Source organism: Schistocerca serialis, chromosome 3, assembly GCF_023864345.2.
Source record: "Schistocerca serialis cubense isolate TAMUIC-IGC-003099 chromosome 3, iqSchSeri2.2, whole genome shotgun sequence".
NCBI lineage: Eukaryota > Metazoa > Arthropoda > Insecta > Orthoptera > Acrididae > Schistocerca > Schistocerca serialis.
In genome coordinates this window covers 927,729,095-927,746,551 of record NC_064640.1, presented here as the reverse complement: position 1 = coordinate 927,746,551, position 17,457 = coordinate 927,729,095, and the positions used below count along the sequence as shown (strand labels likewise).

General features: G+C 39.4%; 1 protein-coding gene across 3 annotated transcripts; it reads right to left on the bottom strand.

Moving 5' to 3' along the window:
- Positions 1–233: 233 nt before the first annotated feature.
- Positions 234–12,129, bottom strand: LOC126471191 (cystathionine gamma-lyase). Of its 3 annotated transcripts, none has more exons than XM_050099302.1 (8): positions 11,977–12,129; positions 11,477–11,664; positions 5,714–6,130; positions 4,693–4,828; positions 4,338–4,490; positions 3,163–3,337; positions 2,910–3,048; positions 234–359 (listed from the first exon to the last, which is right to left on the bottom strand). In XM_050099302.1, the coding sequence occupies exons 2-8, from the start codon at positions 11,627–11,629 to the stop codon at positions 351–353; spliced, it is 1,182 nt and encodes a 393-aa protein (XP_049955259.1). In that variant the 5' UTR covers positions 11,630–11,664; positions 11,977–12,129; the 3' UTR covers positions 234–350. The 3 variants fall into 3 exon arrangements, with proteins under 3 accessions (XP_049955259.1, XP_049955258.1, XP_049955260.1); XM_050099301.1 differs by having other exon boundaries at positions 11,971–12,125; XM_050099303.1 differs by lacking the exon at positions 11,977–12,129 and adding an exon at positions 11,841–11,859.
- Positions 12,130–17,457: the final 5,328 nt, after the last annotated feature.

The following is a 17,457-nucleotide window of genomic DNA, read 5'->3' as shown; positions in this document are numbered from 1 at the left end:
TTAACAATAGGATGATAATGGAGAGTGGGCACAAGCTGGTGGAGAAACTGGTCGTTTCCTTTGGAAGGAACTACATTGGAAAGTTAAATGTGGACGACTAGATTTGGAAGGGGAGGGCAAAAGTAGAACACCTGCCCTTCCAAATACAGATCCTTTGTTTTAGCACCGTGCCATCTCATTCGCTCTGTATTGACTGTCTTCATCAGAGCTTTCTTCTCCAAATGAAACAACAATTTAGCATTTTGGTTTCTGTAATAATATGAATCCACTAAAAATATGGCACTTTTTATTTTGTTACTTTTTTTCCTCACAAAAATTGACTTTGGCAAACATCATATGGAGTGGTCCCTTCATTTTGCCTGAAAAAGAAAGAAGAAAATTTGTAATTAGTCCCAATAACTTTGTTATTTCCAAATCATTCACTACACAATTGTATCATTTAGTTGAATTTTTGGAACTTTATGTTTATTAAAATGTAGTCTTAGTTTAACTTGAAAGTTTTTTTTATGTACCTCATCTAGCACAGACCAAATGAAATTGTCACATGTTGCAATGAAATTTTTTTTTCTTTCTTTTTTTTAAGGTGCCTAATGCTGTAGATTTTTATACGAAAACATCATTCTGTTATTACTCTAAGGCTGCTCAAAATCCTTATAAGAGCATTTTATTGGCATCATTTATAATGGAAAACCTATATACATTTAAATTTGAAGGAAGTAATTCATTAAATATATATGTGGCAATAAATTATGTCCTCGCTGGTTAAAATGCACAAGGAAATTATAGTTTGTGAAAAAGAGAAAAATAATTATAGCTCATTCGCACACTTCTTTCTGGGTTGAAGGACCGAGTGTGGTCAACTGAAATGTATTAGACCAGTATGTCAGACATTGCTGCAACCTTCTAACTTTGACACCCACCACCACCACCACCACCACCACCACCCCTCCTCCTCCTCCTCCTCCTCCTCCTCCTCCTCCGTCTTATGAGAAAATTGCAAATGTATGTGATCAAACTCTTGTCTTAGAAGTGCTGTGTAGCAACAATTAATATGGTTAGGCTTGGACATGGTGAAGCTGTTACTCCCACTAAGATACTACAGTCTTAATTTAGATGATGGCTTGTGCGTGTATTATTTATGAAGAAATATAACTGCAGAAGTGTGATGAAGTCCTGTAAGGGTTCATTACATTGCACCCGATACTCCCTCACCTGTCTGTCAACAAAAGCAACCGAGATAGTTTGGTACCTCAGTAACCAGAATGGAGTGCTGAAGGGGGGCTAACATCAGTGTAATTAGTCATCCCCTAGAGTCTTAAGATTTACTGCCAACAGCAAAACGAGACCTATGGTAGTAGATCTAGTTATGGGTAGTAGTTCATGCAAATACCAAAAATGTCATCACATCTTACTCACAATGAGCCCCAATATAACATTATGTCCAAAGATGGGCATTAATACCTCAGGAGTAGCTTGCCTGAACAGTAAGTTTAAGACTTTGGATCAGGTAATTCAATACTGAATTGTGTCACATATCACGTGGATACTTTCTGTGACACCTATCCTTTTATAATTTTTAATGTTCAGCCTATATTCTAACGACTAATAAGAAAAAGGTTATTTTCACAAACCGTAGTTACAACCATGTTTGTGACATGCAAGTATTAAAACTTGCAAATTAGGAAGGAATTTAAATACAAATACCACTTTATCTACTTTGACGATAACCACAAATTGCTTGAGACACAAAAATGCTATCTAAATTATTACCGAAAACAAAATGGAACATAATCTAACAAAATGCTTAACTTCAAAATCTGCATATTTATACAGAAAGTCCTTATCTTTCCATAAATTACAGATCAGAAAGCTTGGTAGACAGAGTGTTCTGAATGCACTTTAAATTTTGCCAAGTATGTTGTGTTGGGCTATTATCAAAGCATTAAACATTTAAACTGTGACATACACTGAAGTACCCAAACTTGCTCAGTTTTCGCAAAAGATAGTGCTAGCATTCTATTTGAACCATTTCCAACACTAAAATAATATACAAAACTTGGAAAGTAACTTTACTTTTCTTTTAAACATTAAAATGTGATCTCGTCTGAAAAAGTTCTAAAACAACTGTCGAGTTCACGAACGATAACTTATATATTTTTTACAGTTATTGATCATTACATAGATACAGAATTATTATGTGAAAAACACTATCATCTATTTTTTATGCAATATAAATACTGTTTTTCCAGTGGTCATCTGCACTGATTAAATTGTATACAATACTACTAACACTGGAGTACATGCACCATGGGTGGCACGAACAAGGCAGAGGGGCAGAAGGTATCTGGATGTTACCGAGTACAGGTGTAGTTTTTTGCAAAGTACATTTTATAACACAGTATTTTGTAATAGTGGCACTTATGGTGAAATGTATTATCTTGAGTTGAAGTGAACCTGCCAATTGAATAAACCAGAAAATGCAATTAAACTTATACCCAGCATTTTATTTATGACAGGACAGATCCATTATACCCTGAACTGTACAGCAGATGTTACGAACTTCGAGAAGACAAGTACTTAGTTTCAATGTCGACATGAACATCAGGAACTAATCTTTATAAGGTCACTCACTTTTTCTTGCAAAGTACAGAGTTAGTAGCGCTCGTGTTACATCAGGCATGATAACACATGCTACTTCCACACAAGATTCTCAGTAACCTTTCAACATCCAATAATCAAAGGTCCAGCCTCAACACAAAGGAGCTGGAGACAGCACTTTGGGATACACCATTTCTCCAAGTCGATTTGCAAGCTGTCCAAAGGTTACTTAGTCTTTTAGTCTACTTCCTGTGCGTGCACACACACCCACATGACATGTGTAATATTAGTCTATCCGACATTCTACTTACACTGGCCTGAAGAGCTTGATCTAAATCTTTTATTAGGTCTTCCGAGGACTCGAGGCCAACTGATAAACGTATCAGATTGTCTGTAATTCCAAGTTTCTCTCTCTGCTCTGGTGGGACAGAAGCATGTGTCATGAGGGAGCTGCAACAAAGAAATAAATAAAAAATAAATTCTTCCACCTAACTTGGAGAAAGGAACTGGAAATGTAAGCTGAGAAATATAAACATGGATCAAATACACTAAATGTATACATACGGAATTTCAGCCAAGCTTTCAAATCCACCTAAACTCTCTGCTAAAGAGATGACTTTTAGAGCACTCAGAAAACGCTTAGCTTCTTTTAGGCCACCTTTTATATAAAATGAGATCATCCCACTGTGACCATGGCACTGTCGCAGTGTCAGTTCATACTGTGGATGCGCTGGGAGGCCTGTAATAAAAATTCAAATACAGGGGTGAAAGCTGTACATGTTCCACAGTTTCACCAGGAAATGGAATTTCTCAATATGTTATACATAAAGAAACAAAGACACAGTACAATTCAATGCAATTATTCCATGTACATTTCACAGGAGCCATGATGTAAACTTATTATTCAGCTGCTCTCATTTCTTTCGCAGTGTACTATTTCAGTTTGTTTGGGTTCACCAGGATGTGTTATGAGTACTTACTGTAAGTGAAAATTATAAATTATAATATGGTAGACAGTTCCATTTGCAATTCTTGCAAGGTTAATGAGCAACAATACTGAACTGTATTATTAGTTGCACGGATTTATTAGTACAGAGATCAAAGTGATTTATGTAGAAGTTTAACAACACTGCAGGCTTAATTCTGACTGAGAAACTGTAGTCAGGATATGATTACATCACTACAATTTCTTTTATGGTTCTCCGTAGATTAAAGAGATAGTATCATGCTGTAACAATTTAATCAAATTCATTGTCTTGCAGTGGTTTTAGTGAAAACCATTCAGATACACTGACAATGTGCAACAAACTAAAATTTGTGATAACTTCTGGATGCAGTATTTGGAAGGAACAGGAGGAAATATCAATGATAATTAAAGCTTTAATCACATGCAGAGGCATGCTAGGATAGCCTAATTTTAGACTCAGTTCCAGAAAGCAGGAGATCTAAATTTGAGAGTCAGTCCAGCTGACTTTCATTTGTCGTAATATGTTCATCATACTGGGTTTTGTCACAACATCACACTAGCAACAAGGTGACTGAAAGGAACTGTCATGTACAACAATTGTCAGTCTATTTTTTTAAAAAACCACACTGTTCATTAACTGTCATGACATTTTACAGCAGTTTTATGCTGCATATTTTATTTCTATTACAGTTATTAATTTCCAATGGTAGTACTTCTCTTATCCGTGTCAAAACTTATCACCAGTATTGTGAATAGCAAGCATTTACTGTACCTGGGTGATTAACCTTTTCAACTAAAGGATGGCTTTCTAAATATTTTCCAACTGCCAGGCCATTTGCCATGTGTTCTTTCATCCTTATGTGCAAAGTTTTTAAACTTCTGTTCACTAAATAACAATCAAATGGAGAAGGAACAATACCCATGGCTGCAACAGAAATAAAATGTTAGGAATGAAATCTAAACAATATCACACATTTACAAGAATGAAAATGTATCAAAGCATTCAAATGGTGGTTAACTTTTATATAGTTAAAGTAAACCAAGATTTCTGGCATAGAAGGTATACTGTAAGACTGTTCTGCCTCTCAAAAACACTAAAACATAAAAAAGAATTCAGTGTTACTAACATTTCTGCAAGAATTTAAGGTTCTCATACACTTCTTGATTATTTGTGGTCACTGCTCCCATTATTATATCCGAGTGGCCATTCATATATTTGGTCAAGGAATAGACAACCATGTCTGCACCCAAGTTCAATGGTCTCTGTGTGCGGAGAACAAAAGAGGAAAAAAAAATAACAAAAAAGTACAATTTTAATTTCATTATCACATATGACATAGAAATTAAAAATAAATACATTAACATTTGTAACTCACAATTGCACAACCTAACTTGGTTGTGTATTGTCCATTATTTTTTCTTACATCTTATACCTTCTTAAGGTACAACTTCTTACTTAACCGAGTCTGGGGCAAGCATGCAGCTATGCAACAGTTCAAAAGTTGACCAACTGCACAGAATGTCATAATCTTGAGCAGTGAGTGCCAGAGCCACCAAATTATGAAAGAGAGAACAATGAGAGACCATAGTATGCATTTCTGAGTGTTGTCATTCCACAATGTATACACCAATATGGAAGTTCATCTGAAGTATTTGTTAGTGCATCTGGAGATGCTCTGTTACTGGTTTAACATGCTTTGGCAACCTTCCGGACAAATCAGGTGACAGCCCAGACAGTAGTGGAACACACAGATTTTTGTTCCTGTAATGAAGAATATTTAACTATTCATACAGTTTGTGAAGGTGAATTTGGCACTGTCAGGGGCTCGTGACATGGTACCACGTCATGATAAGGTCTATTACACAATGCTGCAGCTCCCGACTTTTCAATGCACACGAAAGAACTCATTTTGAACCTGTTCACGCAAATCTCATACGAAAGATAAGCCGCCCGCCGCCTGTTTATTCTTTCGCATGTAAAACCTTGCCACAAGACAGGATCTGGTAATTTATTGGAATGAGCACAACATTCTACCAAGTAGAAGACTGCAAAAGTAATTAAAAAGAAAGGAAACTTAATACGTTAGTAAGCAGTCATGCCAACCTATTCTGCCACCAAATTTACAATAAGATGGGCTTGTTACTTACTTGAAAGTATGGAGTCAAAAATGTGTTGTCAACAGCAACTAGAATGTTTTTCTTGTGTGCAATGTCACATATCTTCTTAATATCTGCCACTTTCAGTAAAGGATTTGTTGGAGTTTCTATCCATATTAACTTTGTATTGTCTCTTATTGCTGCCTCTATCTCATTATGGTCAGTGCCATCAACATAAGTGACATTTATGTTCATTCTCTTCACAATCTTGTTGAAGTATCTAACTGTGCCTCCATACAAGTCATCCATGGCAACAAAATGATCACCAGCATTGAGGAGATGAATAACAGTAGTAGTTGCTCCAAGTCCTGAAGCATATGCCAAGCCATACTTAGCATCATCTAGAGAGGCTAGGCAAGATTCGAGAACATCCCTTGTTGGATTTCCACTGCGACTATAGTCATATCCCTGTTGGGGGAAAATTGTAAGCATATTAAACAAAGATAATAAATTCAAGCACTACAGTGCACTAAGAAGCGAAGAGGTTATGGTATCCACAGCTGTCAATCACTATACAACTACCGTACATTTTAGTTTAGTTACTGTTAACAATACTGGACAGGTTAAAAAAAGAGAACTATTTTTGAAGTAGTATTACATAACTAGAATTAGCTGTGGTGTTTGAGACTGACTGAAGGGTAACTTGGTCAGGATTCACAGACCGCAATGTTAAAATTGTTCCTCATAGGGTGTCTAGCGTCAAAATACGTGTCACCTCACTTGGCAATACCTACCTACCTATCTATCTATCTATCTCTCTATCTCTATCTCTATCTCTCGTTGTACAAGATATGACAAGTATGGAAGCTACTTCATTTGAAATATGGTGTCAGTATCCAGCATCAATAACATTCATAGATCTGCAGGGAGGGTAGTTGCCCATTTGGGAGGGTAGTTGTCCATTTACAATGTACCAAAGAAAAGTAACAAATCCCTACATTGTATGTAGGATACTATGCTCTAACAAGTTGCTGTAATAAACCATGGTGTTTTGCATTGGCTGTCCTGCCAGGGAAAGCTGACATTCAATGTGATTGTGACATGGCCATCATCAAGGTGCATTGTAATTAATTTCCATCTTTGTATTCTAAATACCATAACAATCCGGAATGGCAGTTGTCACGAATGGGATATGGTTCATGTGGGCTTCGGGCCAGATTGTCAAATTATGTTCGATCAGCAGACTAGTTCTTATTCAGTATGATTGTGTGTTAGTTTATCTCCTTGTTTTTCATTTTCTAAGATGTCCACTCAAGGGCATAGGGAGAACATTCGTCAGTCCTATTTGACAATACCTGGCTTTAACAGAGCAGAACATGTTGAAACATTTTTGTTCCCTAGCAGCAGCCAAGAAGAAGAAATAGTAATAATAGTAATAGTAGTAGTAGTAGTAATAATAATAATAATAATAATAATAATAATAATAAGAAGAAGAAGAAGAAGAAGAAGAAAGCAAGAAACAAGACAAAAGCTATAAATACTTATGCTATACCAATATTGACCTACCCATTTGGAGTAGTGAAATGGAGTAACACAGAATTAGAAGCACTCAATACACTTACACAATTACAATGCCACAAATATAGAATACATCACATACATTCAGCAACAAAAAGATTCACATTAAGCAGAAAGGAAGGAGGAAGGAAATTTATCGACATAAAAAACCTACATTATGGACAGGTAGACAATTTAAGAAAATTTTTTATAGAACGAGCAGAAACTAGCAAAATACACAACGCAATCACTCATATAAATACATCGGCTACACCATTGCAATTTCATAACCACTTCTACAACCCTTTAGATCACATAACATCAACAGATATAAAGAAAGTAAATTGGAAAAAGAAAACACTACATGGCAAGCACCCGTATCATCTAACACAGCCACATATCGATCAAGACACATCCAACACATGGCTAAGAGAAGGCAATATATACAGTGAGACGGAAGGACTCACGATTGCAATACAGGATCAAACAATAAACACCAGATATTACAGCAAGCATATTATTAAAGAGCCCAATACCACAACAGATAAATGCAGACTTTCATCTACATCTACATTTATACTCCGCAAGCCACCCAACAGTGTGTGGCGGAAGGCACTTTACATGCCACTGTCATTACCTCCCTTTCCTGTTCCAGCCGCGTATGGTTCGAGGGAAGAACGACTGCCGGAAAGCCTCCGTGCATGCTCGAATCACTCTAATTTTACATTCGTGATCTCCTCGGGAGGTATAAGTAGGGGGAAGCAATATATTCGATACCTCATCCAGAAACGCACCCTCTCGAAACCTCGACAGCAAGCTACACCGCAATGCAGAGTGCCTCTCTTGCAGAGTCTGCCACTTGAGTTTCCTAAACATCTCCGTAACGCTATCATGCTTACCAAATAACCCTGTGACGAAACGCGCCGCTCTTCTTTGGATCTTCTCTATCTCCTCCATCAACCCGATCTGGCACGGATCACACAATGATGAGCAATACTCAAGTATAGGTCGAACGAGTGTTTTGTAAGCCACCTCCTTTGTTGATGGACTACATTTTCTAAGGACTCTCCCAATGAATCTCAACCTTGTACCCGCCTTACCAACAATTAATTTTATATGATCATGCCACTTCAAATCATTCCGTACGCATACTCCAAGATTTTTTACAGAAGTAACTGCTACCAGTGTTTGTTCCGCTATCATATAATCATACAATAAAGGATCCTTCTTTCTATGTATTCGCAATACATTACGTTTGTCTATGTTAAGGGTCAGTTGCCACTCCCTGCACCAAGTGCCTATCCGCTGCAGATCTTCCTGCATTTCGCTGCAATTTTCTAATGCTGCTACTTCTTTGTATACTACAGCATCATCCGCGAAAAGCCGCATGGAACTTCCGACACTATCTCCTAGGTCATTTATATACATATTGCGAAAAGCAATGGTCCCATAATGTCTGTAGATGTCTCTCCATTGAGAACAACATGCTGTGTTCTGTTTGCTAAAAACTCTTCAATCCAGCCACATAGCTGATTTGATATTCGGTAGGCTCTTATTTTGTTTATCAGGCGACAGTGCGGAACTGTATCGAATGCCTTCCGGAAGTCAAGGAAAATAGCATCTACCTGGGAGCCTGTATCTAATATTTTCTGGGTCTCATGAACTTTTCGAAATGCCCTCGTACATTTGGCGGCACAAAAAATTGTCATGGCTAAAATCCGAATTTCTCGCCACATTACACAGGGACCAGTCACATTACAGGGTGTAATGATATGCTAATAAAAGTAAAGAACACTTATTTGTGATTGTAACAGAAGGATCAAGTGCTTTTTGACGCATAAGGATGTCCTATCTAAAAACACACAAGAAAATGTTTGAATTCAGCCATCTATGTTATTAGGGTTATTGCAAATTTTGGAGATAAACATACAAGTAAATTAGCTTACTATACCTATTTGCATTTACTGCTTTTATATGGCAACATATTATGGAGTAATTCGTCATTTAGTAGTAATTGCACAAAAGCTTGTAATCAGAATAACAGCACGAGCCCTGGCTAGATCATATTGCAGACATTTATTTAAGGAACTAGATATTTCACAGTAGTTTCACAATACATATGCGTATTTATGAAATCTGTTATTAATAACCCATACTAAGTCAAAAGCAACAGCACTGTGCATAGCTATACCACCTTGAGAAAGGCTGACCTTCACTACTTTGAGTTCTATCTTTGGCACAGAAAAGGGTGAAATACACTACCATAAAATCATTGGTTTAAAAAAACAAAAACTTCAAAGTATGCCGTGTAAAGAAACCTTTTGTTAAACTGACACGTTCCACATCATTATGTAGTGTTGTATTCATGACCTATGGAACAAGTATTAATCTAATTTAAAGGCCTTCAAGTTTAACGACTGTCTGCGATCTCTGAGGAAAGGAGTCCATGCAATGGGAAGTAAATCTCTCATTTACTACTGCGTCCTCCCAGGTAGCTAGTGTGACATTCCAAAGGTCATAAGGGGTTTTTGGCATGGGGTCACGCCAGTCCCCCCACCCATTTCACCTCTGCCCATATGTTCTCAATAGTGTTAAGGTCTGGTGCAGGAGGTGGACAACTGAGAAGAGAGATCTCATTCTGTTCTGCAAATCACTCTTGCACCATTGCTGCCAAGTGTATAGGAGACTGGTCCTGTTGGAAACAGATTATTCCTCCAGCATGCAGTTGTCACACGGATGGAACTGTAATATTACCTATATTATATGTACACTGGGTAGCATCAAGTGAACTATCTATCCTGTGAAGCATTCCTCCCACTCCCAAACTGCCACAGACACATGACCACTACAAGGTAACTTGTGGATTAATTTGGGGTCAGAACGGACACCTTGGAGCCTCTATACTCTTAGAGGACCATCATTAACTGAGGACAACATTTTGCCAGAAAATACCACATTCCACCAGTCATGACTGACACTGTCCTCGACAAACACTAATCGGTAGAGTCAATGATGACAGGACCTGTCCTCGAGGACCACATTTCAGGTAAGTTGTCAGGCCTTCCAAAGACAGCTACGAACCAAATCCACCAACCTGGAAAACTTAGTATGTTTCAACTGCACCACATTTAAAGGAGGCTTTTGTTGCAATGTGTTGCAAGTTTATTGTACTCCACAGGTGCTGCTACATGCAGAAGTTCAGTTCACATACACTTACTGAATTCTTCAGTATTTTGATAATGATTTATCTACTGTTGTGCACTGCACTCAGGGATACCACACTGTGCCCCGAAGTCAGGCACTGTCAAATTCCCTTTCTCTACAAGGGCAATGAGGCAACATGAATAGCTTGTTAACAATAGAGTATGGCACATGAATAATGCAACTCAACAAATCTGGTGCAAGTATTTGTACTTTCATTAGCTATTACAGACCAGATAGTGAGCCTGCAAACCTAACTTTTCATAATGGACTATCAGTCTATTACTGTGTAATATCTACAAAACTGTAAGATTAATTCTCATGTATTACAGGTAGTAAATTTAAGTTTGACTCCATGGGGTCATTCTCCACCAGAAGTTTTGTTGGTGTATAGTCAAGATTGTCCTATCTTCTGTCAGAAACAAGCTGAAAGTATTCGAAACATGTTTCATATAATAGAATGCAGGGATTCAAAGAAAAATTGTTGCATCAGAAGAATGTACCTCTTTGAACAAGACATTTTGCATATAAAAGCTGCGCATTGCTTATTCATCTACAATGACCATTTAAAATTTGGAATGCATTGAGTTAACATTCACTATATTTATAGATAATAAATTTATTATATTTGCTAACGAGATTTTGTACCTTGTTGGAAAAGATCTGGATCACTGTAAAGACCAGTTTCCTGTAGGTTTTGAATTAATATTTCCTCATCTGTTCCCAACAGAAACAGAAAAATGTGGCATGTTGCATTTCATCCTCATCACTGTTATACTAGACTAATTACTTCTGCAATTTATGCTGATCAGTTTCAGTGTTACCAAGTATATGCCTACACCAAGTTTTGCTATTAAGAGCAGCAACAAATCTAGCCAAAATCCCAAATATTTTCCACCACAGTGACTAATATTTGCATCACAAAATTTTACAGTGATTTAAATCACTGACTGGCTGCGGCTGGGGGACACGTAGAAAATAAAGCAGTATTATCTCGGTCTTCTAGCATACAAATTTCAGAACGCTAATAAAGTACAGAAGAATGGTGTGACAAACCTTAAATACACATGGCTCTGATTGTTTGAAAGTAGTTGACATAATTATTGGCGGTATCATGCAGTGCGAGGACCATTTTTCCGGATCTTGGCCATCATGAATTGCTCTCGTTGCAAAGGAAGAATCGTTCGGTAGAAATCCTGCTGCAGACATTGTGTACTATTAACAGTCACTGGTTCCTCTATGAACTGCAACAGATAGAAAAATGAAAGATAATAATATCTGTATCAGCCTGTGGCTTCACAATGCTAAACACACACACACATGCGTTATTTTTATGCAACTCTCTTTAACTGAAACTTCCGCGGTCAAAATTGATAGCAAAAATTTATACTTCGTTTCCTGACGTAACATTAAACTTTACCAAAAATATATTCGCATCATTTAGTGAAAGAGTTTATAGCCCTTTCTGTGTTTTCGTGCCAAGTAAAATAAAGTAACAATTCCGACGTATAAATATATTTCCAAAACGATAATAAAAAATATTTACGTACACTTACAAGTGATTCCTTCTACTTCTTCACGTGACATGTGCCGATCATTCGAACAATTTATACAGCTGACACTATATCCTCTTGGTGGGGATGCGTCCAATCAGAGCGCGACTCGCATGCGAGACAGATGTTCACCGAAGCCCACTGGTTTCTACAAACTACAAAGTATATCGTCAAGCGTGCGACATGTAGTCTCATCACAGTCTGCTCTTATATTGACAAAAGCTAGGTGACGACTCTTTTAGAATTTCCCGTCTAATTAATGTGAAGGTCAATAAAGATGGTATGTGGTGCTACATGTTGTAGGGAATGCATCTTTAAGTGTATAAATAAACAGTGATTGTCTGGAGCCATTCGTTCCTCGTTCATATATTATTTTCCGATCTGCCTTGCACCGAATGTCACGTTATTGCCGGCTGCTGTGACCGAGCGATTCTAGGCGCTTCAGTCCGGAACCACGCTGCTGCTAAGGTCGCAGGTTCGAATCCTACATCAGGCATGGATGTGTGTGATGTCCTTAGGTTAGTTAGGTTTAAGTAGTTCTAAGTCTAGGGGACTGATGGTCTCAAATGTTAAGTCCCATAGTGCTTAGAGCCATTTGAACCATTCTTTGTCACGTTATTAGCATTTATGCGAGATGAAGTAGAGAAGCAAAATATGTTAATGAGAGTGACTCGCTGTCGACAAGAGATTAGAAGTAACTTAAGAGATTTCTGGCGGTAGGCAGGTCATTCTAATGCCTGAAGTTTAGTTCTGTAATATCAGCTAGCCCAATTAGTAAAATTGCGTGAAAAATTGTGGATAAATGGTAAGGACCTTTTCAGGCAATTAACATAAAGAGATTTTTCTACGCAGTGTGATAATTTGGTGAAACTGACGTGTATTTCGCAGACCTCTTACTAGTCATTGCAGATAATGTATTTTTCGAAATGAGAACGTTTTTCCAAACTGCTATGTAATACACCAATCTGTACTATATTTTAAAATTAATGAAGTAAACATTGTCACAGGGAATCCTCCGTTAAGCATCCTAGCATGGTATATACAATGATTACCCTTGCAAAAGCCCATTAAAGTTATTTTGCGTTAAAAAAGTTTTTAAAAATTGAATCTGAGGCATGATATACACAACGGCGTATTGAAAAATAAACAGTGCACCTAACGGCGTGTGGCTGGTTGCTGAAGCTCTGTCAACATCTGAGTGGATAATATTGTCAAACTGTCAATACTTTACCTCAGACGTTCAGTATGTATTGACAAAACAAGAATATTTTGAGGTCCATTAATACTGCTCGTCAATATTTCTAGTATTGACAAAGCGTCAATACGCGCCATCAGACGGTCAATATATTGACAGTTTGGCAATATTATTGAACTTGCGAAGGCCTCTTTACACTTCCCTGTATTACAATTTGTCATAACTGAGTTTTTTCCCGATAGTCTTTTACCCAAAAGGAGTTTAAAATGTATTTAACGTGTACGATTAGAAATTAGGTCAGCCAAGATAATGTTTATAAATGAAATAATACGTGAAATGTTAAGATTCAGCTACTGCTTCATGTGTCTATGGGAGCTGAAACCCGAAGAAGAAACTTCGCTTAAAGCAGCATTCGTATTTTATTTCTTAAATCGTCGATAAATGCTGTGTATCGTTAGATGTGTAAAGGACCTTTTGAGGGATACGTAGCTTTGTAGCTAGTTTACTTATCCTCACTTCAATTGCTATATGTAGCACAAAACAATTTTTTTAAATATTATTCGTTCTCCTTTATTTCCCGGTAGTTAGTCAATTATTTCATAATTATTATGTTCCATGCATCATATTCACGATAAATGTAATCATGTGTAAATTGCAACTTGAACAAAAGATTGTGAAGACCATTACATGGTGGCTATTTACACGGTGTATTTTAGAACTATTTATATCCAAGAATTCATCTGTGGCTAAAAGGATTTGTTAATATGGGACAACTTTACATTTGAAAATACTTCTGCTGTCTGTTAGAAATTTTATTTCAATGGGCAATTTTTACAGGTCAGTAAGACAATTGCGCCCACCTTTGTGCAAAAGTTTGATTCCCGACAGGTAACACCGTTAAGTGTATACAAAATTTATATGACGACACGGATTGTATGTAAACAATGTCAAAGGTGATTAAATATTCTATTCTAAGTGCAGATTTTTTCCTCGTATAGTACCGTGTACCATCAACTGGAGTTTTACATACCTTTTTAATTTCTTGTTTTTGTAAAGTATGATTAGTTACATAATTGACAGAAAAGGGTTTATATATACCATCAGGGTTCATGACAATTATGACATCAAAGTGAATGAAAATCATTTTTATGACACGTTAAAACAAAAAACATTGTGTGTAAAGTTACCCCATTTAAGGGGTACCTTTACACAGACATATACTTAGCAAAATTTTCAACAGTATTGCCCCGTAAATTGTAACTTTACACACTACTGGAAATTTTAAATGGAAAGAGCACACAAACCTGGATAGGGGTTACATTTCACAACCTTCTAACCACGCGGATCGTACCGCCATGGTAATCTGTGTGGTGGGCGGGCTTGTTACCTCGGCTCCCTGTACCCCTCTAACTGGCTGGCTACACACACACACACACACACACACACACACACACACACACACACAAGTGTCGCCACAGCTAGTGACATACTGTGGTTTAAATTCAGTTGCATGTGTGAACTCCCAGCTTTCAATGGCGCAGCCTAAGAGCCGCAACTGTATGCGATTGCAGTCTTTCTCGGTGTATTCCACTGATGAATTATTCTCGGCTTATCAGCCGAGTGGTGGCGTCGTCTTGTCGCAACGTTTCAAAGTTTTGTACCCATCATCTACTGGCGAAGTGTCGGGATGCTCTCTCACTCTCATCTAATACTTTCCCCTCTTTGTGGAAGTGTGTGGGGGAGTTCGTAGCCTTACGGCTTTTACTCCGCTGTGTACTTGTGTGTATGGTTATTTCTGTAGTTTTTGGGTGTTTGCGTGATGTGATGTATGTTCTGTGTGTGTCTGGTACTTGCCTGAGGTTGGCGAGATGATTAGTATTATGGGGGAGGGAGGAGGATTGGGAATTAGATGTAGGGATTTTTTCTTCGACTTAGTCATCGAAGATCGTCATTGGGAATTTGTGCTTATCGCGGGACATGTCATACTGACCTAGGGAGTGGATGAGGACGTTTCCTGATCTGGAAGAGCCTTCATAGAAGGCCCTTTCCAGATCTTGGAAACGCTCTTTCAGGGGTGGGATTTCAGCAGGGACATGCAGATCATCGGTTGAGAATCCGAGGGGTATATGCAGTGCCCTTCTGAGGGTGCGGTTCTGCAACCTCTGGAGTTTGTCCAGGTGCTGCTTCGCGATGTATCCCCAGACAGGGCATGCATACTCCAATACTGGCCATATGAGGGCCTGATAGATGTTCACTCGTACAGAGCAGGGAAGGAAACTGGATGTGTTGAGGATTGGGTATAGGATGGACATTCTGGCACAGACACTTTCTGTGGACCTCGTCTATGTGGAGTTTCCACCTAAGATGAGAGTCCAAGGTTACGCCAAGGTACTTGGCGGTTCTGCGCCCGGGAAGCTGGGTTCCGTTTGGGTGAAGGTAGAGGGGGGGGGGGGCGTTGAGGAGGTCCGCGCCTTCCGAGCCTATGGGTGATCAGCATAGCCTGCATCTTTTCAGAGTTGATGGTGACGCGCCAGCGACAGGCCCAAGTTTCTGTGTCATCTAAAAGCCTTTGTAGCCTACGGATGACCGGGTCTTTGTTCGAATTTCGAGTGTAGAAGGCTGTGTCATCTATGTAATGTGTGTTGTGCTCCAGGGGGGCTGTTGGTGTGTCTGCAGTGTACAGACTGTACAAAACGGGCCCCAGGACCAATCCCTGTGGCACCCCAGCACGAATACGCCTTTTGGTGGACATGGAAATTTCTACTTTGACAGGGAAAGTTCTATCTGTGAGATAGCTTTTGATCTGCTTGACTATGCTCCCAGGGAACCCTTGTGTGTACAACTTGTATAGTGGCCCTCTATGTCATACTGGGTCGAAGGCTTTGGCTACGTCTAGTAGCACCATCCTGCAGTAGCCTCTGTGATTGAAGCCATCTGTGGCTGCTTCAACCACTCTCATGATCTGTTGTGGGGCAGAGTGGTTCTGCTCGAATCCGAATTTGAAACCTAGCAGAAGTTGCTCTCTGGTAATGTGATCCTGTATGGGTATTAACAGGAGGCGCTCATGGATGTTGCTGAGAGTTGGCAAGAGGCTAATCGGCCTGTAGCGCTGTGGGAATAGAGGGTCTTTCCCTGGTTTGAGTATCATGACCACTTCCCTGTGTTTCCAGCAAGCTGGGAACTCACGGAAACGAGTAATCTCGTTGAAGACGTTTGCGAGGTGTTCGATAGCTGTGGGCGGGAGGTTTTCAACTAACTGATTGGTAACACTATCATGTCCTGGCGCCTTTTTTGTGGGGAGGGACCTAATTACTTTTGCCACGTCTTTGGGGGCGAAAAGTGTGGGTTAGTCCTCTGGGTCCTCCTCAGCATTGAGGAAGACAGTCAGTTGACGACGGACTACCTCTTCATGTTCCTCATCCTGGGGTTCTGCCGCTTGAAACTGCTTCTTGAAGGAGTCGGTGAGGGCGCTGGCCTTTCCAGCATGGCTGTAGGCCAGATCCCTCTCGCCCTGCAATGGCGGCATCCTAGCACATCTTTTTGTGAATTTCTTGGTTGTTTGCCATAGTGTGTGATTGTCTACTTTGAGAGCTGTGAGGCGGTTTTGCCATTGTTTGTTCCTTTGCACATTGAGTGCTGCCTTCAGCTCTCTCTGCAGCCGATTGAGCAGCCTCCTGGTGGGCTGATTTCTGATGATCTTCCACTCTCTTGCCACTCTGTTCTTACGTCGAATTTGAGCTAGCAAGTGTTCCAGGAGCTGTATTTGCGGGGGTGGCCCATTCCTTTGCGGGAGGCGGAGGGTGGCCTCTTCTACTGCCTGCAAGATGGTACCTGTTAGGTCTTGTAGCGACTGTTCTACTGTTTTGGCAGTAGGTGGCGGAGAGCGAGCAATATCAGAGGCGACAGTTTCTTGGTATTGCTCCCAGTTTGTACGTTTGTAAGACGTCTGGTACCATGAGAGTGCTACCCATTCTCCCACATCGACCTCTAGGATCACTGGGTTGTGGTTGGAGGACATTCTGTTGATTGTCCTTGTGGCCACAAACCCCGTGATCCTCCTAGTGAAGGCTATGTCTAACACGTTGGGCCTACCTCCATTTTTTGGAAAATGTGTGGGCTCGACCTGATTCCATGTTTCGAAGTGTTGGTCGCGCGCTAGTCCTTGCAGTTTGGCGCCTGCTCTGGAGGTTACTCTAGAGTTTGGCATTGAAGTCGCCTCCTATTATGGGTTTGTCTTCAATTTGCCCTAGAGCAGCTATATCTATCTCGTCTTGTGGAGGTCGGCAGAT

Excerpts from the sequence above, each read along its gene's own strand:
- LOC126471191 (XM_050099302.1), bottom strand. The coding sequence starts at position 11,629 with ATGTCTGCAGCAGGATTTCTACCGAACGATTCTTCCTTTGCAACGAGA. Across the intron at positions 6,131-11,476 it reads CAGAGCCATGTGTATTTAAG|GGATATGACTATAGTCGCAG; the intron begins GTTTGTCACACC and ends TTCCCCCAACAG. Across the intron at positions 4,829-5,713 it reads TTTTGACTCCATACTTTCAA|AGACCATTGAACTTGGGTGC; the intron begins GTAAGTAACAAG and ends CTCCGCACACAG.